The 24,935-nt window shown below is 40.5% G+C and overlaps 2 protein-coding genes across 3 annotated transcripts in view; both read left to right on the top strand.

Moving 5' to 3' along the window:
• kairos overlaps positions 1–11,773 on the top strand; it is a 38,873-nt gene extending 27,100 nt beyond the window's left edge. The window contains exons 3-6 of the mRNA XM_086836721.1: positions 3,967–4,106; positions 4,202–4,727; positions 6,444–7,832; positions 8,454–11,773. Coding sequence (XP_086692847.1) covers positions 4,103–4,106; positions 4,202–4,727; positions 6,444–7,767 — 1,854 coding nt within the window. The 5' untranslated portion in view covers positions 3,967–4,102 and the 3' untranslated portion in view covers positions 7,768–7,832; positions 8,454–11,773. The remainder of the gene's footprint in view (positions 1–3,966; positions 4,107–4,201; positions 4,728–6,443; positions 7,833–8,453) is intronic.
• A 2,704-nt stretch (positions 11,774–14,477) lies between these two features.
• Positions 14,478–21,607, top strand: LOC110176100 (uncharacterized). Of its 2 annotated transcripts, none has more exons than XM_086836719.1 (4): positions 14,478–14,551; positions 16,321–16,388; positions 20,314–20,720; positions 20,798–21,607. In XM_086836719.1, the coding sequence occupies exons 3-4, from the start codon at positions 20,625–20,627 to the stop codon at positions 21,239–21,241; spliced, it is 540 nt and encodes a 179-aa protein (XP_086692845.1). In that variant the 5' UTR covers positions 14,478–14,551; positions 16,321–16,388; positions 20,314–20,624; the 3' UTR covers positions 21,242–21,607. The 2 variants fall into 2 exon arrangements, with proteins under 2 accessions (XP_086692845.1, XP_086692846.1); XM_086836720.1 differs by lacking the exons at positions 14,478–14,551; positions 16,321–16,388 and adding exons at positions 19,846–19,986; positions 20,023–20,102.
• Positions 21,608–24,935: the final 3,328 nt, after the last annotated feature.

The following is a 24,935-nucleotide window of genomic DNA, read 5'->3' as shown; positions in this document are numbered from 1 at the left end:
ATGTGTGTGAGAGAAGAGGAGGAGGGAGGAGGGAGGAGGGAGGAGGATGTGTGTGCACTTCCGTTGCCAGGTGCAACTGCTGCATGTCAAAGTCAGATGAGAAAGCCGCAATCATGCTGTTCCTCTACGGCATCTCCCCCAGACCCATTCCAACCCCTTAGCATCTCAGCAAGAACTTCTTTGACTACTCCTTGTTCCACAGGACCTTCATGGGGTATGGGTATCAAGGAATTGCAATCCACAATGGCATAATTCGGTGTGGGGTTGGGTTTGGGGTTGAATTCACGCCAGGACAGGAAATCTAATTTCATGCAGAAACCAAGTTTGGTATACATATACTCAGAATGTGAATAGTACCTGACCTCAACTGGACATACCCCCTTGATGGGTATGCGCTCGAGGTAATCTGACAGGGAAAATGGTAAAAGTTGTACGCAAGGAGAACAAACAAATAGATTTCCTCGAGCTTTTTGTGAATGTGCGAAATGTTGAGATGTGTTTTATGTCTGGAACTTATGGTGATGATGTGTGCCACATATATACATATATGCGGTTTAACCCTTAACCTTTTGGCTTTTCAAATGTCCACCATGGAATCTAAAAATGGTTTTGGAAAACCTGACAAACACTTAAGAGGGGGAAGGCCGAGCTACTTAACGCCACTTAAGCGTTTGGCTACAAAAACCCAAAAGAGGATTCCAAGGTGGTTAGGTTAGACTGGGAATTACTCACACACTGGGAATCACTGGAATGGGGTCCCCGGGGCAATTAACAGCTATTGGTTGGACAATCCCTCAGTGCCTTTCATCGTCATCGAATGCTAAATGTTAATGCCCCATTAATATGCAATGTTGCATTAAGCGAGGATAGCTGATGGATGTCCTTCCAGGACAGGACTCTCTCTGCACCACTCCAATGTCCATCATCCATTTGCTTGGATGCAAAGTGCTTTGTAAACTTTTTTGTGCAAGTCCATTAAACAAAGCTAAGCTGAAATTGAGCATGGCGTTCGAGCATGGGACAGACTCGTCCCGGTGTCCGGTGGACAGTTACAGCGTCAATCTGTCAAATGGACCCTCGACTCAACACAACTCACCGTCTCGATTTGGGTTGTCCTCTATCCGAAACCGAGTCAATCAATCACCCACAAAATTGGTTCGAACGGTGGGTGAAGTCTGAGTCTGAGGACTGTTGAGTGGCGTGGAAAATGTGTGTGACTAACCAAATACACACATTGACCAAAACGGATCCTGCAGATTGCTTGAATCAATTGAAAAGTCATTTTATTTTTGCCTTAAATCAAACAAATTTAAAAGCAGCAGCAGCAGCACAGCTTGGCTCATAAATGAACCTCCCCCGATGTAGCCATCGTTGTGTGCCATAATTTGATCAAAGCCAACTTGATTTGATTCCTCAAAGAAGACATCCGCCCCTGGTTTCACATCCACCCACATCCTGCAGTGACTGAAACGCTTACTTAACTAGTTTCTGTTGCTCGCATTTTTGGTATTCCCCATTACCAGAAAGACAGACAGAGAGAGAATGGGAGGTAGATGGGTCAGTTGGTTGCGTCCAGTTGCCACATTAGCTGCACAATTGGTTCGGAGTGCCTAATATGGCCAGTCGGTGGGTGAAACCGCAAAATGGGAAAGGTACTCGGGCCTCATGCTGGTTGCTTCGCAAAAAGGACATGCAATAAAGGATGCATGGTTCGCCAAATTAACCCAGAGAAAGGAATTCCCATTTTCCACATTAATGATAGGAACGAAAATCAAACTAGAGATAGAGAGAGAGAGAGAGAGCTCTCTCTCTTTAATATTCTGATTAATTGTGGTGGTGATTATTTAACTTTCGAATTTGGAATTGTTTTATTTTTTGTGGTTTTTGATTTCACTAATTAGTTCACTTAGTAGTTGGTACCTCAGAAGCTGACAATGAAAAGCGTGGCACAATTTCCCGGAAGAATAATTGAAGCGCAGGAGACGGAGGCAAAGGCAAGGCGGAAACGGATGCGGATGTTCGGGGGAGTCGTCCAAGAGTCCTGTCAGTGGCATAGACAGGCTAATTAACTCCAACACAAAGCCGCAACTTTGGTGTTGATTGCCAATTTACAAGCTTAATGAACTTGCGACTTGTGACTGAGGGCGATGGGGGGTTGGGACTTGCGACTTGCGACTTTGTGCTGACCGCGTTGCACTGAGGCCCAAGGACTATGCAAGTCTTCCTAATCAAATCAAAGGCGGGTTTCCTTCCGCTCAAAAGTCCAACCAGTGACTGCTTATGTAATTTGGGTTTGTTAAGTGCCGCGGTCAGGGATCCCAGGAAACGGAGTTGAGTCCCAGGAAATGTGAAAGGGTGATACTGATTCACAGCAGAGAAAGTCAAAGCAATCAATGAGGTTGAAGGATTGTCTTGAAAGTTACCCTGTAGTATATTTCTTATTTTTCATAGAAAAACATGGTAATTATTAGCCAGTGTTCCAAGGAAAAGTTATCACTACTCCTGACCTAACCTTCTGCTTTCTAGATCCTGGATTCCTTAATCCAGATCCTGGATTCCCATTTTCCCTTAGCGAAACTGTTATACTGATTTACAGCAGAGAAAGTCAAAGGAATCAATGAGGTTGAAAGATGTAGTATATATTTTTTTATTTCTTATAGAAAAACTGGTAATTATTAGCCAGTTTTCCAAGGAAAAGTTACCACTACTCCTGACCTAACCTTCTGCTTTTTAGATCCTGGAATCCTTAATCCAGATGCTGGATCCCCATTTTCCCTTAGCGAAACTGTTATACTGATTCACAGCAGAGAAAGTCAAAGGAATCAATGAGGTTGAAAGATGTAGTATATATTTTTTTATTTTTTATGGATAAACATGGTAATTATTAGCCAGTTTTCCAAGGAAAAGCTACCGCTACTCCTGACCTAACCTTCTGCTTTTTAGATCCTGGAATCCTTAATCCAGATGCTGGATCCCCATTTTCCCTTAGCGAAACTGTTATACTGATTCACAGCAGAGAAAGTCAAAGGAATCAATGAGGTTGAAAGATGTAGTAAATATTTTTTTATTTTTTATAGAAAAACATGGTAATTATTAGCCAGTGTTCCAAGGAAAAGTTACCGCTACTCCTGACCTAACCTTCTGCTTTTTAGATCCTGGAATCCTTAATCCAGATGCTGGATCCCCATTTTCCCTTAGCGAAACTGTTATACTGATTCACAGCAGAGAAAGTCAAAGGAATCAATGAGGTTGAAAGATGTAGTAAATATTTTTTTATTTTTTATAGAAAAACATGGTAATTATTAGCCAGTGTTCCAAGGAAAAGTTACCGCTACTCCTGACCTAACCTTCTGCTTTCTAGATCCTGGATTCCTCAATCCAGATCCTGGATCCCCATTTTCCCTTGGCGTCACATAAACTCTTGTGGCATCTGAGTTATAGCGAAATTTTATTTCAACTTTTTGCATAATTTTATGCTCATTATGACGGGACTGCTCCTGCTGTCCCTACCACGATGGGAGAGTGAAGTCATCTCCAGCGAAGCGAAATGTCCCAGGACACTGGCTTTAATTACTTTGATGCATGATTTTGCTGCCATTTGCAATTTGTAGCCCGGGGGATAATGAGCAGGAAGAGAGCGGAGTGAGGGCACTTCACACATGACAGATATAGCTGGACAGTCATATTTATACTCTACTCTATATATATATATATATTTTTGTTTTTAGAAACTCTACAAATAGCCGCACTCAGCTTAAGCAATTATTTCTGGTGAGGGAGCAATCCTGGCAGGACTCTGGTTAGCACGTTTCGGCCTTTGAGTATTTAACTTGGCTTTGATTGGTAGCAACAAGTCCTGGGAGACGCCTACCCTTTGCTTTGAGAATAGAGAATTGTATAAAAGTTGATTTCGTTTAGTTTAAGTTATTTTATATAATACATAACTATCTTTCTCTGTCTTTGCAGCTAGGACACTTTAAGGAGCAGTAAGGAGAGTAAGGAGAGTAAGCACCAGGAAAAAAGGATTTGGATTAAGCCAGAGGGCTTAGGAAGTGAGGAGAGCGAATTTTCCGCTGGCTAACAATTGAGAAAACTACACAAAATGGGTAAGTTGGCGGGACTTCTTTTCCCACTCTCCACTACATCCTGGCCAAGGAAGTTGGTTTTATTGATAATATTTAAAAATTTGCTGCTCCATCAGATGCTCTACGCTTTCGGGGCTCCCCCTTTGCCCGCTTTACGGGTCAATCAACCGGACCCGGTCATCCTAGACCGCCCACGCAGGCGGCGCGTCCTCAGCCGCAGGGCAACCACAGCATCATTGCACCCGAACCGCTCATTGTGGTGGAGGAATCCAATCTGCCGGAGGAGCAGGAGCCAGATAGCTCGGAGCCAACGGTCTCGAACCGTGGCAGCCTGGACATCGACTCCCCCGTCAATCCCTATCTCCTGTCCCCCTGGCGTGATCCTCGCGAGGCTCGCAAGCATTCGCTGCCCTCGCAACAGGTCACCGAGGGCATCACGGCCAGCCAGGTGCGAAGGCTCTCGGAGCGTGGCGGTGAGGGTTCGGGACCCACACCCAAGGAGGCCGCCTTCTTGGCCACATTGTCACAGGCACCGGCTCCGACCGGAAGGCGCCATTCGGTGGTCACCATTTCGAAGGTGCCAACTACCATTTTTGGTCGTTCGCGTCGGGAATCCGTTGCCGCCTATCCCAACAGCAATGGGTAAGTGATTTATTAAGTTAAATAGAATTTTATTAAGTATGGGTTTTTTAGGGAAATATACTTAATACTAACAGTAATATATAACCAAGAATATGATGGGACTAGGCTGAATTTTGACTCGCTTTAAGGAATTTTTAGAGTGATTAAGAAAGCAAAGAGGAAAAGGATACTTCAGTTCTCTATGTGAGTTAAGGTTTAGTTAAAGGGAACTTTGGATATATAATATATTTCAATTAGAAATTGTAAATAAGAAGTTATACATGAATATTTGAGAACTCTCCGGACTAGACATCTAGAAATTGTACATTAATCCCTTTTAAAAAAAGCAGAAATAAACTTCAAATGGTTGTCAGAATTCTCAAAAATGTATAAATCTTAAAGCCTTCAGCATATCTCTAGATTTTTTTGTAGCATAAAGTGTATAAATTAGAAAAAGTAGAAAAAGGTGTTATAGGATACAGATATAAAGAATATATAGAGTACTCCCTTTAACATATAACATATATTATCCCCACTAAATTAACCAAATTTACTTGCATTCGTTATGTTATAATGCTTAAAAATAAAAAGAGTTTAAAGCGTTTATAATATCCTTGATTTGTTTGAACCATAAAGTGTAAAAGTTGGAGTAGAAAAAGGATTTTAGAACATATATAAAGAGAATATATCTACCATCTAAATGTAGGAAAAAAATCTTGCAGTTGTTACCTCACAATGCTTAAAAATTAATAGACTTAAATTGATTGATAAAGCCTTTAGTATATCGTTTTATTTTTGTATCAGGAAATGTATAATTTTAGGAAGGAAAGAGTATACCATATAAAATATAGAGAATATGAAGAATATATAGAATAAAGATAATATATAGAATGTAGAGAATATATAAAATATATATATAATATATAGAATTTATAAAATATAAAGAATTTATATAAGTAGGAAAGAGTATATAGAATATAAAAAATATATATAATATAGAGAATATATAGAATGTATAGAATATATAGTATAAATAGAATATATAAAATATATATATAATACATATAATATATAATATATAGAATATATGGAATATATCAGTGAAAAGTACTAAACTCACAATACTCATAAGCATATAGATATTAAAATCATCATCATATGCTCAGATTTTTATAGCAGTAAGCATATAAGTTGAAGTAGGAAAACAGTTCTAAAACATAGATATTATTTTATAAATATTACCCCCACCAAATGCTCGAAATTAACTTGCATTAGTGACATTATAATGGTTAAGAATGACTAGATTTTAAAGTCTTTAGCATATCCTTGAAATTTTGTGACAGAAATAAATGAAAGATGGTCTGGGAAAAGGTGTAAAAGTTTTGTGACAGTAATAAATATAACTCGGAGTGGAAAGCTTAAAAAACTTTGAATTTTCTAGATTTATTTCCATTCAATTGAGACTCCATTATTTGTGAAATAAAAATGACAAAACCTATGCTCAGGGCAGCACTTGATTAAATTCCAATCTCAGAAATCAATTTGGAATAGAGCAATTGCTATTGCTCTTGCACTTGCACTTGCACTTGCCGTTGATTATTTCCAGTTTCGAGATCAATTTTAATTATGAAATATTTAACCTTTGTCCTTTGACCTCCCCGCCAACCCACCTGCTGTGCGGGTATAGAAATTTTCCCAATACATATATATATCTTTCAATTTGTTTTCCTTTCACAGGAGCAGCCGGATTCTAAATTCACGCCGCGAGAGCAACACTGGCCCCCCATCGACGGATCCCATCGGCAGCATCCACAATCTGCAACTGGACATTATGGATGACATTTATTTGCAATCCCGGAAGGCACGCTTGAAGCTCTGGACCTCGTCCAATGAGAAGGTTTGCGAGGTGCAAACGGTGGATGAGGCTGGAACCGGTCAGCCGGGAAGGCGTTTCACCAATCGCCGCTACTCCGAGTGTCCACAGCCGGGTCTGGCCAGCTCCTTTCGCCGTGCCTCCGAGTTTCCACAGCCAGGACAGCAGCCAGGACAACAACAGCAGCAGCAGACTCCATCGCAGTTACAGAATCGCGCCTCGACGCGTCGCAAGAAATCTGGCAGTGGCACCGGACTCCTAGGAAGTCGCACCGACCTGGCTGGCATCTTTAGTTCTTTGACCAGTTCGGCCATGGATATGCATCGACCGGAGCCGGAGGGCAGGGATAATAATAGCTCCAGTGCCAGTTCATCGGCCACAGCACCGGCCAGTAGTCCTTTTCTGAGTCAAACTTTTCAGGCGGCAGCTCGTGGGAGGGCCACCAGTGCCACACCGACACCAACGACCACCGGTGGTGTCTCGCAGGCGGGTGGAGCCAGTGGCTCTGGCACCACCGGTGGCCTACTCGATCCTAATGCCGGACGTTCCACGCGTTCCAACAGTTTCGATGTATCCTTGCTGAACAATGCCAAGCAACTGGTGAGCGATGCCCAGGATAATGGTTCGGCGGCGTTGTCCGGTTGGTTTGCCAAGCGACATCAGCCGATGGCACGGAAGAAGAGTGTGCGCAGCAAGAGTTCGGCGGTGGCCCTGTCCAAGGATGTGCTGGAGCGGCTGCAGAAGAAGGATCCACTTGGTGGGGATTCCGGCAAGCCGAAGCTTAAGCCACGGGCCAAGCAAAAGAGCTGGGCGGATGCCACCAAGGCGAATATTGTGGATGCCACCATTTTGGGCACCGCCATCGAAGGATTTCTGCGCAAGAGCTCCAATGCCAGTATGGCAGGAACTGGCTCAAGTGGTTCAAGCGGCGGTGGTGCCTCCACCTCGGCGGCGGCGGCTCGCGGTGCCACGCCCAAGGCTGGCAAGGATACGGGCAGTGCCAGCGGTAGTCCTGCCCATGGAGCACGTCGCAGTCGGGCCTCGGCCGCTGGCAGTTCGGCTCAATCGCAGGCGGGCAGGGCGGTGCGATCCACATTGAATTGGTTTGGCAAGGCGGACGAGGATGACTCGAAGGATACGTGCGATGCCTCGCTGTGTGCCACGCTCAAGGACCTGTTTGTCAAATAGGTCGGGGGACGCAGAGGCAAGTAGAGCAGCCAAGGGTCGAGTCCCGGCTAAAAGCAGCAACAACGGTGAGTGGATGTCATGTCCTTAAATATATGCTTTAAATAAATAGAATGTAAAAATAGTATTAATTATTATATATATAAGAAATTCTAAAATAAGGGTATTTTATGCTTTTCTTAATCACTTTCTTGCTCAATCTTTGGCGTTATGCATCTTATTTATTTATATTTTCTTTGGACAAACTGAGTCAAGTGACTGAGAAAGCAAATTGAGCAAAAACGCAGTAAATAGTATTAATATTAATAATAAAATAATATTTCTACTTAACTCTTTACTTAATTGCTCACTTACTCACTCATCTCATGGCGTTACGCATCTTATTTATTTAGCTTTGTGAATAAGCAAGATACTAAGCCTAAACAGAGTACTTTAGTGCAGCTTAGTATTAATTATAATTAATACAATAAGATACGTATTTTATTTACTGCTTTACATTTGGCCTTCCTAAGGCGTTATGCATCTTATTCCTTTGTATACCAAGCATATATGGTATTTTGACATTTCTCCATGAACTATTTGTAGTTAATGCTAATTAGTTATTGTTATTATTTAGTCAATCCATATCAATTAATGCAAATGAATCCTTTCGTTTTGCCTTTTGCTATTCACATATTTCGGACTTGCAGCCAGCTACTTGCACCTCTGAGATCCAGGAAAGTCCTTATCGAAAATCGAAAATGAAGCGAACCGATGAAGTTTGAGGCTTACTATACACATACATACACGCACCAGTGAACAATAAGCTCAGCAGCCATGGAATCACCACAACAATAATCGCACTCCGCAGGATGCAGGATGCACACACACAATCGTCAGTCAGCCAGGAAACAAATAACGACAACCGCATAGAATCACAAATACACAAACAAAGCTCATACACAGCAACCATTTTGCACTTCATATAATCCGAAGCGGAACAGTAACTGAACGAGATATTAGAACTGCAAAGTAAACCGTGTACCTAAGGATCCATTGGAACAATAACGGGACGAACAGAGGCCAATATCGATACCTAATGCTTATTGGTTACAGCAGATAATGATCGAATAGAGAAATTAGCACTAAAACAGTAAACGGAACAGCAATACACAGTAATTAGACCAAAGAACAAAGAACCGGAGAGGTAGAAAGGGCACAGTAAAAGCACAGTTACAGCACAGTAAAGGATCCGTAATAGCACAGTAAGGGCACAGTACAAGCACAGCAAAGAAACAGAATCAGAATCAGAGTAACGGTGAACAATAAGAGTACAAGAGAGAAACTTAAATGGTACAAGTAACTTTACTTAATGGTAAATTGGTAATTCAATGCGAAACGATAAGCGATAAACAGTGATCGATAGGCAGATAGTTAAGCGATAAACGATAGAGATTAAGGCGATGCTGCGAGGGATTCAAGCCTATCAGAGATCAGAGATGGGAAATTAGAGATCACAGATCACAGATCACAGATCAAAGATGAAAGATCATAGATGTCAGATCCGAGATCACAGATCAGGGACAACAGGAATCGAAGGAAATGCCACCCAGGACTCAACCTCAGCTCACCTCATCTAATACCTCCATTAAGACCGACCTCATATATAGATAATTCTACAGATAACTATAAATATAAATATATATATATATATTCTCATACGTTTGCATACCATTTGTAATCGAAAATCGAATGTTGAAAATGGCGAAAGTGCAGGAGGAACGAAGGAATATCGATATATCGAAATATTTTTCTACGTGCAGAGAGCAATTTAGGTTTGAGGAGTTTTGACAAAGAATAAGACATTGGATAATGGTTAACTGAAACATATATCTGAAGCATATATATGTATATATATCTTTTTTTTCCTGGCAGATCGAGTGAATGTTTGCCACAAGATATATCACAATAAATACAATACACTCTCAATGAAAATCAGCACGAATACGTGCAAATACCTACAGACAGACATATATATATGTATATGTATACACATCACAATATATATATAACATATATATACGCGTATAGGAAATAAATGTCTATAGACTTCAAAGTTTTAATCAATGTAAAACCAAACAATAAATGTAATTTGTATGTACAATCTGAGCTTACTCGAGGCAGTTCATAAAGCGCATAACACACAAACAAAACTAAATCGAGTCGAGCTGAATTGAAAATCGAATATAATTTAATGTTCGCGTTGAATATTTAATGTTAAACGTAAAATAATAATGAATGCAAAAAGGCGGCAAAGCGGAAAAGCGGAAAAGTAGAAAAGCGGAAAAGCAGTGGGTGAAAGTCCCAGGAAGAAGTTTGAAAATCAATTAACAAAGAAATTCAAATTGGAAATTCGCAATTCAAGAAAATTGGCAAACAGAGTGGGCGAAAGATAGATAGATAGATCCATAGATACAGAGATACTGAGGGGGCGAGAAGGCGAAACAAACAAACAAACAATCAGTCAATATTGCAATCAATCAAGTGTGTTTCTCTATGTGGCATTTGGCTTTGTCAATTTGTCAATTTGGTCAAAAGGCATTCCCCATGGCGTTGACGATGATGATTATGGGCACAATGCTGGCCTGCTGTCATTGTTTTTAAGTACAGTTTTTGGCAGATACAGATGCAAATGCATCTGATGGATACAGATACTGAGGAGCTATGCCGAGAGTGCACAGAACTTGACGGAACTATTCAATATATTCGATTTATATCAATATGATATCCCGAAAACCCTGAATTGTATCTCAATGTGCCCGAAATGTCTGAGTGTGTACGTGTTTTTCCAATTTCCAATTTCCATGTGTGTGTGTGTGTCCAACTCATGGAGGAAAACCCAAAGTTAACTTTCACTTTCAGTGTGTTATATATATACCTATTATAGAGCATTCTATTTATACATATATAGGAGCGATTTACCTTAATACTGATCTATATCTATACAAGCATTCGAATAATATACAATATCTACACATATACACTTATACACACATATATATATATATATATATATATATATTTAAGGATATATATATATATCAAAACTATTTACAAGTGCGATCCTTCTTGGTCGCAGACAAAAACAAAAACTAAAACTAAAGTTGTCCACGTTTTTGCTCATCATCCTAACTGTTGTTCTATATATCGTTGCTATAACCGATCTTAAAAATAACCTATATAACAATAACTACTATATATATATATATATATAAATATAAATGTGTACAAAAGGGAGGGCGTGGCGAATCGAATGATCATCGTTTGAGGTTAGAAATGAAGGCCAAAGCAACTCTCTAGTTCTATTTGTCCTATTTTTGATAGTTGTATATATACCTAATATATATATATATATATATATATATATATACAGAAATACATATATATATATGTACAATACGTGTACGCCATATACTATATATGGATGCAATTTTTTTCGATTGATTTAGCATTGAATGTGCATAGATTTATAACTAACGAGACATATTCGTGTGTGTAAAAGTGTATGTGTACCGCAAAAGATACAAGATACAAGATACAAGATAATAATGCATCCATGAGAACTCTATGTTTAAGTAAAAAGTAAAGAAAAACAAGAAAAATAATAGACAGCCATCGAAACAATCAGCAAAGTAGGGAATCTGGTTTCGCTGATTTCTTCGAATGGCTGCCTTAATATATTGTCATTATTGTTGACGTTGATGTTGATGTCGTGCAATTGTAATTACCGTTGTTCAATTGTTGTTAATGTTAATATCCAAAATGTGTCTGTTTATTGTGTGTAAGACCTAAGACTATACATCCAAAAAGCAGGCGGCTACCACCGAATAACAGTACTTTTAGTAGTTTTACTGTTAATTCTTAGTCGAAAATCCACAAAAAGAGGACTGGGAGCAGGATATCCCACCAAAGACAATGTAATAAATAAGATGTGTAACGCACATACATAAACTAGATTGCAAGCAGAACTTAAGAGGGGATGAAGTAATATATCAAAGAACAGACAGGCAAATCTAAAAGATCTATATATGTATTAGGAATAAGCCAGGAATTTAATGGGAAATTCGAGAAAAATTCCTGGAGTATATTAGGGATAAACTTGGAATATTTTTGGAATATACTGGGAATTATCCATGAACATTCTAGGAATATATCAGAAATAAACCAGAAAATTTTCAAGAAAATACCAGGAATATATAAGGAATATACCAAGAATACACGAGGAATATATCAGGAATATATACCAGGAGTATACTAGGAATGTATCGTGAATATTCCATGAATATTCCAGGACAATATCAGGAATAAACTAGGATAATTCTTGGATATTCCAAGAATGTACCAGAAATAATCCAGTAATATACCAAAAATATATAAGAAACATATAAGGAATATATTGGGAATATACCAAGAATATTCCAGTAATATACTAGATATATACAAGGATTATAACAGATATAGGCCAGGGATATTCTAGGTATTACCAGTTTTCTTTCTATTGCTTTTCATCAAACTTTCAAGAGAGAAAATACCGTATGGCGCTACGCATCTTATTATTTTTTTATATTGTCTATGGTTCCAAGTACTAAATCTAACTACTATTGAGAGAGCGATCAGATCCAATGATTTTTTGTTTGGCCTTCGGGCCTTTTGCGGGTTCCCTAGAGGACACAGCATCCAGGACAGGGGGAAAAGTGGGCAAAACTACGCATAATCTAGTGAGTAAATGGCAAGTGACAAGCAGGGCGAATGATGATGGCACAAATAAGCACATGTATGTATATATACGACCAAGGTCTATATATATATACATATATATAAATATATATCTATGTAAATAGCTGAGCAAATAAAGAAATAACCGAGGGAATACGTTTGTACATAATTATGCGTATGAGAGAGCGAGAAGTGAAGATGGAAAAAAAGGAGTTGAAGTTGAAGTAGTTCTTTTTTGTTTTTTTTTTTGTAAGCCAAAATCCAAATGCAACCGAATGTAAAACAATCAATTGATGACACATAATATGTAAAGAAACGAAACCAAGTTAAAGCCGATAAAAATAACTAACCAAAATGGGCGTTGAGTGGAATTATGGAGATATGTGGGTGCTCCATGAGGCAACCTTCTGGCGCCCCAAAAACCACCGTTCACAGACTCACAGGATATTCCAGGATAATTCGATAAGAGAAGAAAAGAAGACGGGAAGGGAGTTGGGATTCTTTTGTGGACGGTGGAGGCGTTAGAGTACTTTACCACACATACAATATACCCAATATACAGCTAAATATACACCCAATATACATTACCTATATACATCTATATATACATATGGAATATACATATATATATACGGAAATAAATAGTTTATGTGTACAGATTGACGTTGCTTTAATTTCTGAAGGGGGCTCGGTTCGGATTCTGAATCTGATTCTGATTCTGATTCCAATTCCATATGCTTTTTGGCTTTCGCTTAACATGATTGATGGGCATCGGTGCCAAATGCAGGCAAATCGCACAGAGGAGGAGGAGGAGGAGGAGGGGGAGGAGGAGAAAAGGTCCTGCCCAGCGGCAGGCAGTCATAAATCAAACATCCCTCAGCCTCCAACCGCCTCGAAGTATGCAACGCAAATTCGGCAGCTACCTGGTTACGAAGGACGAAGGACGACGGGCTATGTGGCTATGGGTATGGTCCTGGCCTTGGCCACGGCAACAGGCATTAAATGTTAATGCGCTTTATGCAACGCTTGACTGGCCAAACAGCCCGCGGCTCTCACATCAGCGCAGGGACTTCCCCGGACTCTGGCTTTTGGGGGCGGAGGGAGGGAGAAAGAAGGACCCTACAGAGCTTGGGGAATGTCCTGGAAAAGCACAGCGAAGCATTTTAAATTTGGGTTGACAGAAGGATATTATTATGTTGGTTTTGTTATTTATGAATTAATATCAGGGAAAGTGATATTTAAAGAAATTTAAAGCGTTTTTGTTTGTAATTTTTGTACATTTTTATAAATAATATAAAATGCCCTACAACCTGGCATACCTTAGCTGGTATAGGGTGCTCTCCTCTATCCAAGATGACCTCTGCTGCATAAGTCCTGGCCGCCAGGACGCCTGTCAAGCGTGAAATTCGAACGCTTCGATAGCTGCATGCAATGTCAGGGGGAAGCAGGACACTGGACATAGGACAGAGGACACAGGACACAGGACAAGGGCAAAAGCACAGGACACTGGTAACAAAGCTACGGCCACAAGTGTGTCTGGCTAATCAGCTAGACAGTCGTTTACTAATTATGTGCAAATTGTCAGAGGAATCAGAATTGTATTAAGGTATTCAAAAGCTAAAGATATTATTAAGTAGAATACTATGTAAAATATTAAGGATAATGTTTACCAATAAAAGCCACACTTCGAAGGATGCATTTCCTATTAAAAGAGACTTCAAAATAAATATTTTTTATTTTTGGACTGCTTAATATAGTATAAATTAAAGTATTTCTATTAAGAACTTTTCTTTTACTCAAATTATAAATATTTTCCCCATTTAGGACACAAACCACAGGGCTTTTTTTTAGCTGATAGCCTAACCGCCTTAGCAAAGACACTATCCACGACAGTGGTGTCCTTCACAATGACATCGGAATGGTTCGAGTGCTGTTTTCAACTTGTAAAAAGAGGTTTTTGAGGTTTGAATACAGCAAACTAGATAAAGCATACGCCAGTTAGCGATTTATCCAGTATTTATAATTTCTTAAGGTAAGAAAAGTGTCACTTGATTGGGGATTAAGGTGAGATTGCATTACTCAAACAAACCGCTGTCTTGACGGTTTTTCCTGCTGCCACTGCCGCTCTCCTCATCATCATCATCAGTAAGCAACCTCTCCAGCTGTCGATTTGGTGCGCCTCAGTTCAGTTTCATCATTCGACCTCACCGGTTCGCTTTTTTCTCTGTGTTTCTGTTAAAAACCCTTACCTGTTGCGTTCGCTTAATTCCGTTGGTCAATTCGGGGATTTTTTCGCGAGTTTCTTGTGCCGCTGGGCCTTAATTGACGTGGGCTTACCTGCACCAAACAAATAGAAGAAAACAAAAAAAAACATACATCGTCAAAGCGTTTAAAAAGGTGAGTAAACATTAGCGCGTGTGGGAAATGCTCCCCAGATCGTAATTAAAAAGAGAGAGAGGAGAGAGAGGGCGAGGGAGAGGGAGAGAGACCCCCGGCGAGCGTGTGTGAAAGCGACAGCAGAAAGCCAGCAGAAGAGAGAGAGCGCAAGATTCTTCTGTGGGGCATTCTGGTAGATTTTAGCCACGGGGCAAGACGTGAATTCAATAACATATTAATTGTGTTTATATCCCAGCGTCTAAAGGGGGAAAATATCAAAGCTTATTCTGCGAAATATAGTTTATAAATCAATGTAAACAAGAATCTTGGGAAAAATCAATTATTTACAGGCTTTATGTGGGAAAAGTTACTCAGAGCTGGCACATGGTAGTCTTGGAAAAGCTATGTTTATTAAAATTTATTTAAAAAAATATATGAAGAATATGTTATTTATCTTAAACAAAGGTAACTTACTTTACACGACCTCTGCTAGCAACTATAAGTACAGTATACACTAGGGAATAGGGAACAGGGTTTTTTAATTTAAAAAGCATTTCCATTTTATAACGAACATTTTAATATTATTCGATATACATTTTTTATTTTTTTTAACTTGATAAATCGATAAGGTGTTTCATATATTATTATTATTATTATTATTATATTAAAAATATGGATACTGTAATTTTAAATACAATAATATATTATTTTAAAACTAATATTTTTTCGATATGTTAAACCGTAAATCGATATTCTTTTATATACCATAGAAAAATGTTATTATAAAGTTGAGTATAATATTATTTTTATATTTCCCCTATATATTATTCTTTACAATATATTCGGTATTATATTAAATCAGTAATTATCTCTTCTTATATTATCTGTATCTTAAATCAATATTTGTATCCAGGTTTCGCTTTTAATTTTCTGAGATGCGCCAAATTGCTCATATTAATAGCAAACAATATGCTATGCTTAATCAACAAAAATCACCCAATTTGACCTTTTTTTTTATTTATATATTTTCACTAAGGGCTAAGATTAAGGTTTTTCGGAACGCCCCTTGACCATTGTCTAGGTCCAAAGATAAATCAAATACATACTAATTTACATGAAATGCTGACCGACAAGTGGAATGACAGCCTCTCCTCAACTGATGAATGTTCACTCTCTTTCCATTCAAACGTGTGGCTTTGAATAAATTTAAAATTTAAAAGTTTAGCCTTTTGTCAGGGACATCACTGTGCGCTTTCGTGCCTAAAAGCAGGCATCTAATAAATTTCCAAGCTTTACCGTTAGCTTTTGCAGGAAAAGCTTCGCCTCAAAGCGTTGCCTACTTTCAGGTCTAACCGGGAAAATCCAAATGGAGTTTTTTCACCCTTTGACAATGTCCTTTAATCCTTTAATCTTTTTTATTTTCAGCTTTTCCGGCAGCTTTTCCTATTCTTTTTTTTGGGTTCAACGTTGCCAGGTCCAGTAATTGTTTAAAGGTGAGTTCTCAATTAAATAATGCTGCCCACGGGGCGTATACGCGATATGGCCAAGTGACGACATAACAAGAGTAACGAACAATCCGGCATCTGAGGGAATCCCGGTGGCTCAGCAGCCAGCAACCAAAACTAACACCTCGAGACACCATGACTTGTGGAAGACGACGACGAGCGCCAAAAATAGCCACTTCTCTCACCTGTCCGAGCCCCTTGCTTTGGCATTAGCTTGGCGTTTTCTAGGCACGACGTCCAAGTGCTTCCCACAGCACCTCCATTCATAATATAATGCGCTGAGCAAATATGTGAGTGTGCCGCCGTAGGCCGTAGGTCCGATTCACACTGTCCGCCGATTGCCAACTGAATGGTTGATGACGCGGCCCGCCCGGAGAGCATGGAGAGCTCCAAGCTCTCACTGGAGGAGCTGGTCACTAAACCACTAAACACAAATGCAAACAGGGAGCTCGGAGCTCGGAGCTTGGAGCTCGGAGCTCAGAGCTTAGCTTGGTTTTTGCCAGGTGATTTACCCGACTATAACTACCTGTAGCTTAGTGCGAGTGTAAACCCAGAGTGTCTGTGGTCAGTTCGACCCACTCCCACTCTGGTCGCTACAGGTGACGACACTTGGGGTATTTCCTCGGAGTAAATTCTGAGCTAAACAACTGCGTCACCGGCTATTTCAGACGGAATGGAGGTAGAGAGAGTTGAAGAAATGGGGGAAAGGTAACCTTGAATGGTACTAGGGGAGTATAAATGGACCTTATAGAGAACATGAGCTAACAGGGTCTGAAGGTGGAGAACTTGGAGTTGTAAAAAATTATTAAAAAAGTGGAAAGGAAGTTCCAGTTGGTTAACAAAACAGACTAACCAAGGGTACCTCCAGTACTTTGCTAACCCTGAAGTTTTAGGGGGTCTTAGGACTTAGAATGTTTATAGGATTATAATGATATTACAGGTCTTAACTCAGATATCATTCCCATTTAAGATTTTAACTTGAAAAGAAAGCTCTTTAAAGCGGAAAAGTCGCTGCCTAAAACATATTTACCAAGGCAACCTTCAGTTCTTGGTTATCCCTGAAGTTTAGGAGGCTTAAGGCCTTAGAATGATATATATATTGAGAATATATAATAAGATTCTCAAACTTTACACACCTAAGATTATTCCCATTTAAAATTAGCTCCATAGAGAGGAAAAGGAAGTTAATGTCCCTACCTAAAACATATAATCCAAGGCACTTGATAGTTCCTGGCTTTGCTTACCCAAAGAAACCCTCGAATAGTGCTTTAGGCCTCAGAATAAGCTATATATTAGGAATATATAGAATTATTATTAAACTTTCAATTCAGAGATCAATTAGAAAAATAAGTTCTATGGACATAATCGCTCTTGCTTATGTAAAGCAAACATAACTATTGCCCCTGAGGTGTCATGGCTTTATGGCTTAATACCTCGAGAATCTATATATGCAAATATATATCCATACTTTTTTAATAGCTAGTAGCCTGCAGTCTCCGATAAGTGTCTTACTTTAGAACTTTGGTCTATATGTTTCCTAAGTGGCGCCACGTCACGTCACTCTGGAAAAAGTAATGAAGGAAATAGCTCCGTCACTGGATATGGTCATATCTCAAAAATAAAAAAAGAAAAGAGGTAATAGCAAATATGGCCAGGAGATAGCGGAACTCCCTTTAAGCCCGTCTGACGTTGCAGATTCAATGACTTGTGCGTGGCCAAAATTAGCACCTCGAGTGCGATAATTAACAGTCAACAAGCCAAGTGACCAGTTTTTTCAAAAAGACCTAAAAGGGTAATCAGAACTAACTATAATCAAAAGCCGCAGTGGGCCAATACTTTAACCGAATCTTAGGAAAAACACTCGAAAATATTCCCAGCTCCAGTACCGAGAAATTCGAAAGCCACAAGTGGCGCTCTGATTTTGATTCTGATTCTGGTTCTGCCCAGTAATTGGAATTTGCCCCATTCGCTTGAACGGAAGCCGCCTGTGGAAGTGCGCATTGTGGCAGGGAAATCTCTGTTACGAAACTCCCGAAACACTCGTGGGACTCCCTTAATGGGTAGCGACATACGCAAGCCAGAACGACGGGGCTGAACCCGGACTCTGGATGTCCCGCGGGGCGTATGAGTAACTCCTAGATGAAGACTGAGATCGACACCCACCTTTGGCTTTTGGAGAGAGTGTGGGAGTGAGTGAGTGAGTGAAGGAGAGACGTGATAGGAGAGACAAACTCTTATACTAAAGTCACCTTCGGTCTGTGGCCCGGGCCATCCAAGTCCATCCATTTCCAACCAGTATGTGTAAAAGTGGCTACCGCGAGCACGTGCCACAGCGAATATCGGAATATCGGAAATGCCTACGAGGCGACGCGTCACTGGCCAGGCAAGTGGGTCCAGCGCGAAATCGTTACCAACAACAACCTCAAATATTTAACAAACCGCGAAGATTGTCTTAGCCGATGGGGTTATATCTGTGGATAATCTCTAATTAGAACTATTGCCTCATTGGAGATGGATATGGGTTAGTGAGGGTGTTGAACTCAGGGGAGTCCCCTAAATCCCCTGAAAGGAAGCTAGATATAGTTAGTATACTTGTCAAGTCAAGGCACTGACAAACCCCTTCACTTAGTGTCCGGGGTCTAATCACTTTATAGTGAAAACCCAGTGTAACATCCAAGAATTCAATGGTACATCCGTTTTGGGCCAAGAAGCGTGCGTGCATAAATTACACTCACTTTCCCGAAGACAGGAAGAAGTGGTTGGAGCCAAGGGAATTGGCCAAACACTGAGTCAGACTTGGCCCTCTGAGGGGGGGAGCGGTTAAGGTTTAAAGCTAGAAGGCCGCTTCCTGATCGGGAATCCGGTTACAAATTGAAACAGAGCTTCCACAGAATTAAGCACGCGTCAAAAGTCAAATCCCCTAGCCCGGGTACCCTGTTCCCGGTACCCGGTACCCGGTTCCCTATTCCCTGTACCCCATTCCCGGTCCCCAGTGTACCAGTGAGCCCAGTGTTCTGTGGAGAGTGCGAATCACTAGTGTTTGCTTTAGCCAGTCGACTCTCCTCCAATTGGCCGCTGGGCCCTGTTGTCGTCATCGAGCGTTCGCTCGTTCGCTGATGCTGCCGCTGCTCTTGCTGCTAATATTGTTGTTGCTGTGGATTGCTGTGAGTCGATTTGAGTTTGCGAGCATCGAGTACTTGTCGCACGGTGTGAGTGTGCCGCACTTGTGTATGCGTATGTACGAAAAAAATAAAGTAAGCAAGTAAGTAAGCTGCGCCGCTCGTGGGGCTTCGGCTGCTGATATCGCCCGGATGGCGCTTGCGACTATAAAACGCGGGCGTGTGGCCCCAACTCAACCTCATTAACCGTAAGATCTCGCAGAGCCAAGACGCGCTCCAGCACCGCTTTAAAATCAACATATTAGCGACCTAGCCCAATCAGGCCCAGTTGAACAAAACCAAAACCCAGTTACTAGACTCAATCAAGTTTAAAAAACCCAAATAAAAATGGTTGACACCAGTGCTTGTGCCGCAGAGCAGAATCTCTTGCAACGCTTGCAACATGAACCGCAGTCCAGGACTCAAAGGTCCTGCTCCATTGCACACAGTGCCTGCAGCAGCAGCAGCAACAGCAGCAGCAGCAGCAACAGCAGCAGCAACACCATCAGCAACATTGCCTCCTGCTTTGATTTCAAACGTTTGTGTAAGTGTCAATGTCTGGGCCTTCGTCTACGTCCTCACTCCACATTGCCTCTGAATCACATCCGCAATAAATCCGCTCTATATCTCCACTGGTGTGCCGGTATCAGTGTTGATATCTACTTAGATTTGTGTCACAGTCAGTTGGCAAAAACTTCTTTACCCTCTCATTTATACCTCCATCTAACCAATATCTCTTCTTTTCTTACTTCCAGCTCTTGCCAAACTCTGGCTATTGGGTGTCCTTCTGCTCATCACAATCGCTGCCAGCAGCTGGCCAACGGGGACATCGGCTGCACCGCGTGTGGCCCGTGGAGCTCATCTGATTTGGCCTCATCCCAATAGCTCAACAGAACCAGCTCCTTCGAAACCAAAAGCACCAGGAGCAGCAGCAGCGACACCAGGACACCCGCTTCGCAGACGGTTGAAGGCCAGACGCCTTCATCACGTCTTGGTGAGGGAAGCTGAAAAGGAGCCCGCAGTATTGTTTATAAACCAGAACGAAGGACTAAGGAGTTGCAAAAGCATGGAGGTCAAGGCCAAGGGAGTTGTTGAGCTCGAGAAGGCGCTGAAGAAAGCCCAGAGCTACAAAGACACTGTGATCTGTATCACCGAAGATTGGGTAAGTTGACTCAAACAACACTCTCGTCCTGTGACAGCGATGCTAAAGAATCCTTTTGCTTTGCTTCTTACCAACAGCTTCAGAACTTTTACAATGGCACCAGCATCAGTGTGGAGGCCCATCGCTTCAAACACCACAGCCTGGACCTCGAGCATCCGCTAAGGGATCAGGTCAGCAAGGTGACATTGAGCGCAGAGGGAAAGTTCGAGTACAAGGGTCCCGTTGGCACTCTCAAGGAGGAGATGCCCAAGATCGTTGAGACCCTGTTGGTGTTGGAGGCCCTGATAAATAATGTGACATACAGCAAGGGTCACTTTCCGTGCACCTTCAGGTACATCAGGGACGCTGTGCAGAGCAACACAGCCAGTGCCATGGTCCTTATGGAGGAGCAGCAGTGCAATCCCCAGAAGGAGATCCATTACCACCAGGGTCTGGTGCGGCTGCCCTTCTTCGTGGCCATGGAGACCATCAAGGTGCTGACCGTACTGGAGTATACCTATGAGCAGCTGCTCAAGGCTTAATTAACCTGAAGCCACTTCGATTCGATCGATTTCGATCGGATAGCAAGCAATACCAAAAAGAAACTGATACCGCTGACCCACTGCAATCTCAAGAGCCCCACAAGGCCACTACCGCATTCGTACTTAGATCCTACTATTTATTTATTTGCCACTATATTTATCTATTTATTTTTTCTTACCGCCAATCCATTTAGCATTTAAATCGCTACTCATACTATTTATATCCATGACCACGCACACATCGCCTCACACCCAACGCATACACCGCCTCGCAGGCTCGATAAATTATGTATACTATTGTCTAAGTGTATTTTTTTTTATATAACTTATATTACAATTAAAAATATATTATACTGCATTAATGAATGGTCACGTTTTTTCTTTAAACCTGGAAGTCGGGATTCAGTAGTAGTATTCCGATAAAACATAGCTGGATTTCGTCATTGAAAGAAATTTGAACTGGATGGAAATTAGTCACTTGTCTCACTTATGGAAGTTCAAGAAAACTTATAAATCTAACTAAGAAATACAACTGAATTCCAGAAGTGATATGTCAGGATCTAAAGGACTTAAAGTAATTAAGTTTTTTAATCTTTTATAAAGGAAAACTATTTTGAAAAGGAAACTATTTTGGAGCTTAGCTTAAGAAATTAATATGTAATGATTTATGATATGATATATTTTTAAAAATAGTCCTGGCTCAAATTGTTGCCTACTTTCTGGTGTCACTTCACTTAACGCCTCTCAAATATTAACTAAAGGAATTAAAGTCGAAATTTATTAAAATATATAGCAGTATATTATAAAAGCATTATATAAGCATTATTTTTAGTGTATTAAAAAGATCTAAAGATGTTACATTTTCAGCTAATAAAGAGCATTTTATGCTGTACAAATAATGTTCACACCTGTATGAAATACCCAAAAGTTCTATAAATGTTTACCGTGGATCTGATTTCCCTTGTCATCCGAATTATTCCAGGTGATGATCAAGTACCTCGTCTTAATGGCTACAATATATGAAAGGTGTTTAGGGCGAGTTTATGGCACGATTGAGTAATACCCCATTATAACCTGGAATCGGAAATAGTGGGAAATGCTTGAGATTCCACCAGATTGACCCACCCCATCGGTTGAACCATCGGTTTATGGCTCGTGCCCGGGGCACGTTCCGCTAGATATCCAAGGTTTTATTTCTCACTCGCTCCCCAAGCCCCAAAGCTGTGAGAAAACCCCAAGCACCGCCAGCTAGTGACTCATGGACCATTAGGCAAAATGTCGGGCAATCGTCGCGTGATCTCTGCGTGTGCCAGGTGTAGTGTCAGTGTTGGCAGGAAAGTTTGCCAAAGATAGCTTGTACTTTTTGGCTACAAACTATATGCCGTTGTCACCATTTAAAAATATGTATTTCCACATAAATATGCACATGAATTTGTAAATTATGTTTACATTGGAGAGCTGAGCTTTGTACATCATTGCAGTTTGCATATTTATCCAACTGTGACTAATGGCATATAAAAGTTACCACAGACATGTTATTATATAAGTTTATATATGATATAGTCATTGTATTTTATAAAACTAAAACCATTGACAAATGAAATTACAAGAAATGCTCATATCTCAAAGTACATGGTAAAATGTTTGCACAAACGAAACAGTTCTGTTTACATTAGCCATATGTTATCTTTTCCATGTCAGATTTGAGATATAGTTAAACGATCCAGTTCCGACATATGTATTTATTTACAATGGTAGGATGATTATATAGAAAGATTCTTTTAGAAGGTTTACAAAAAAGATTCTTGTAAGCCTATGAATTAAGGATTGCGGGACAGCCTAGCATGTCTAGATTGACTTGACTGTTGACGAGTATTAATATATATTTTTTACATGTTTTTATGTACATATTTTATAAGAAAGGATATAGGTCTTTTACTAATAAAGTAAAATAATAACACTATGACAAAAACTCTGGTCACACTTGAGTAACCCACACAAAGATAAATAAAATTACCTAAAAAGATACAAACTTTATATTCTCTTATCTCTTTATCTCCCTCTTAATTCTCTTAAGTATTTTAAACATGTACAATTTTTAGAAACATGTAGACCCATATTCAGTATTTTAAACTAGAAGTAAATTAAATAAGTTCTCAGATCTATATCCAAATTCTGTAGGTTTCTTTTACTACTCTCTCCTTGGTACAGTGATTAGTGTGACCAAATATAAGGGTAAATAATATTCGATCTATTTGCGAATTTTAGCTTTGCAAAAATGTTAAAATCTGGCTATAAAACCGCTGAGAAGCTGTCGCCAGGCCTGCGTGCTTTGCGGGGATATTGTGGGGCTTTTCAATGGAGCGGGGGCTGTGCCGATCTGAGCTGCATTTACCGTTGCCACTTGGCAGGCTTCGCTTCGACGGGGATAAAAGGATCGGATGGCTTCGGTTAGGTGCGATCAAAGATGGAGGGGGAGATGGTGTTGGTAATGGAGAGATGCAGGGTGCAAGGGCGCGTGGCAATGGCGTCAGTCTCCCCGATATCGACGTAACTGTGAATTCCCATCGAGCTGCGCTGCATTGAGTCAGCGACAGAGGCAGCGGCAGCGCTGCTTCGCACCGGCAGAGCAGCAGCAGGCAGCGCCAACGGACGACTTTATGAATGAAAAGCCACGCTAGGCCCTCGACGTCAACCTGTTCTCACTCGCTCGCTCGCTCTCCACCTCTCGCAGCAACCTGTTGCCGCCGCTCTTCCACTCGACTCGCCGCCGCCGCTCTCTCACGCGCTCTCTGCGCTCTCACGGAGCCAGCTGGGGGCTCGGCTATTGGCCGAGTGGCTTCGTGCTCGCTCGTTTCTAGAGTGACGCTCAGGCGGCAGCAGGCCAATCGGCAAAGGCCGCCGGCATGCACACACACCGACACATACACTGACACCCACGAGCTCGGTGCCACGCCCTCGCCTTGGGGGAGGCAATCCCATCCTTTTGGGCGGCAGGCAACCCCGCCACAGTGGGTGGCATCGAAAATAAATCATTTTTGCTGTGGGGTTGTTTGGAGGGGAAAAAGTGCAATTAAAAGTGGAATTGTAGGGAGACCTTAAGCGAATAACAGGTTGAGGCAGGTGGGAGATCCCTCTATATATTTCGCTTAACGGGACTATTTTAGCTTTTGTTTTATGTATGACAAACTAATTATTTATAGTTATTTGTATAAAATCATTAAAAATGTATTATAAGTATATTTATTCATATGGCCTTCAGAATATACTTTTATAACTTCACAGATCTAATTATTTTCATGTATTATTTAATTTCTAATATATGTTTTTAAATAATTAAGGCAAGCATACAAAGTTACAATAATAAAATAATTAAATAAAAATAAAAAATAAAATATATTTCAAATTAAACAATAAAACTCTGCAACTCTGGTAAGCCGGACCTTGTATACTCTTTGCAGTTTGCAATTTTAATTTATAATCTTTTGGAAACTAAGCCTAAAATTAATCAAGATCGTAATGGTAAGCATTTCTGTGTTTTTTTTTTTACTCTTTTCTTTTTTTAAACCTGTGCCCATTTTAAGAAGGTAATTACTTCTTAACAAAACAAAATATTATTAAAATCAATCAATCATTAGTTTAAATTTTGTATTTTTATATAACAAATATTTTCATGGCAATTTAAAATATATGT

The sequence above is a fragment of the Drosophila serrata genome, unplaced genomic scaffold, assembly GCF_035046125.1.
Source record: "Drosophila serrata isolate PLE 108 unplaced genomic scaffold, ASM3504612v1 contig_293, whole genome shotgun sequence".
NCBI classification, from domain to species: Eukaryota; Metazoa; Arthropoda; class Insecta; order Diptera; family Drosophilidae; genus Drosophila; species Drosophila serrata.
This window is presented reverse-complemented; position numbering and strand designations above follow the sequence as displayed.

Excerpts from the sequence above, each read along its gene's own strand:
- LOC110176100 (XM_086836720.1), top strand. The coding sequence starts at position 19,907 with ATGGTTGACACCAGTGCTTGTGCCGCAGAGCAGAATCTCTTGCAACGC. Across the intron at positions 20,103-20,313 it reads CTTTGATTTCAAACGTTTGT|CTCTTGCCAAACTCTGGCTA; the intron begins GTAAGTGTCAAT and ends TCTTACTTCCAG. Across the intron at positions 20,721-20,797 it reads TCTGTATCACCGAAGATTGG|CTTCAGAACTTTTACAATGG; the intron begins GTAAGTTGACTC and ends TCTTACCAACAG.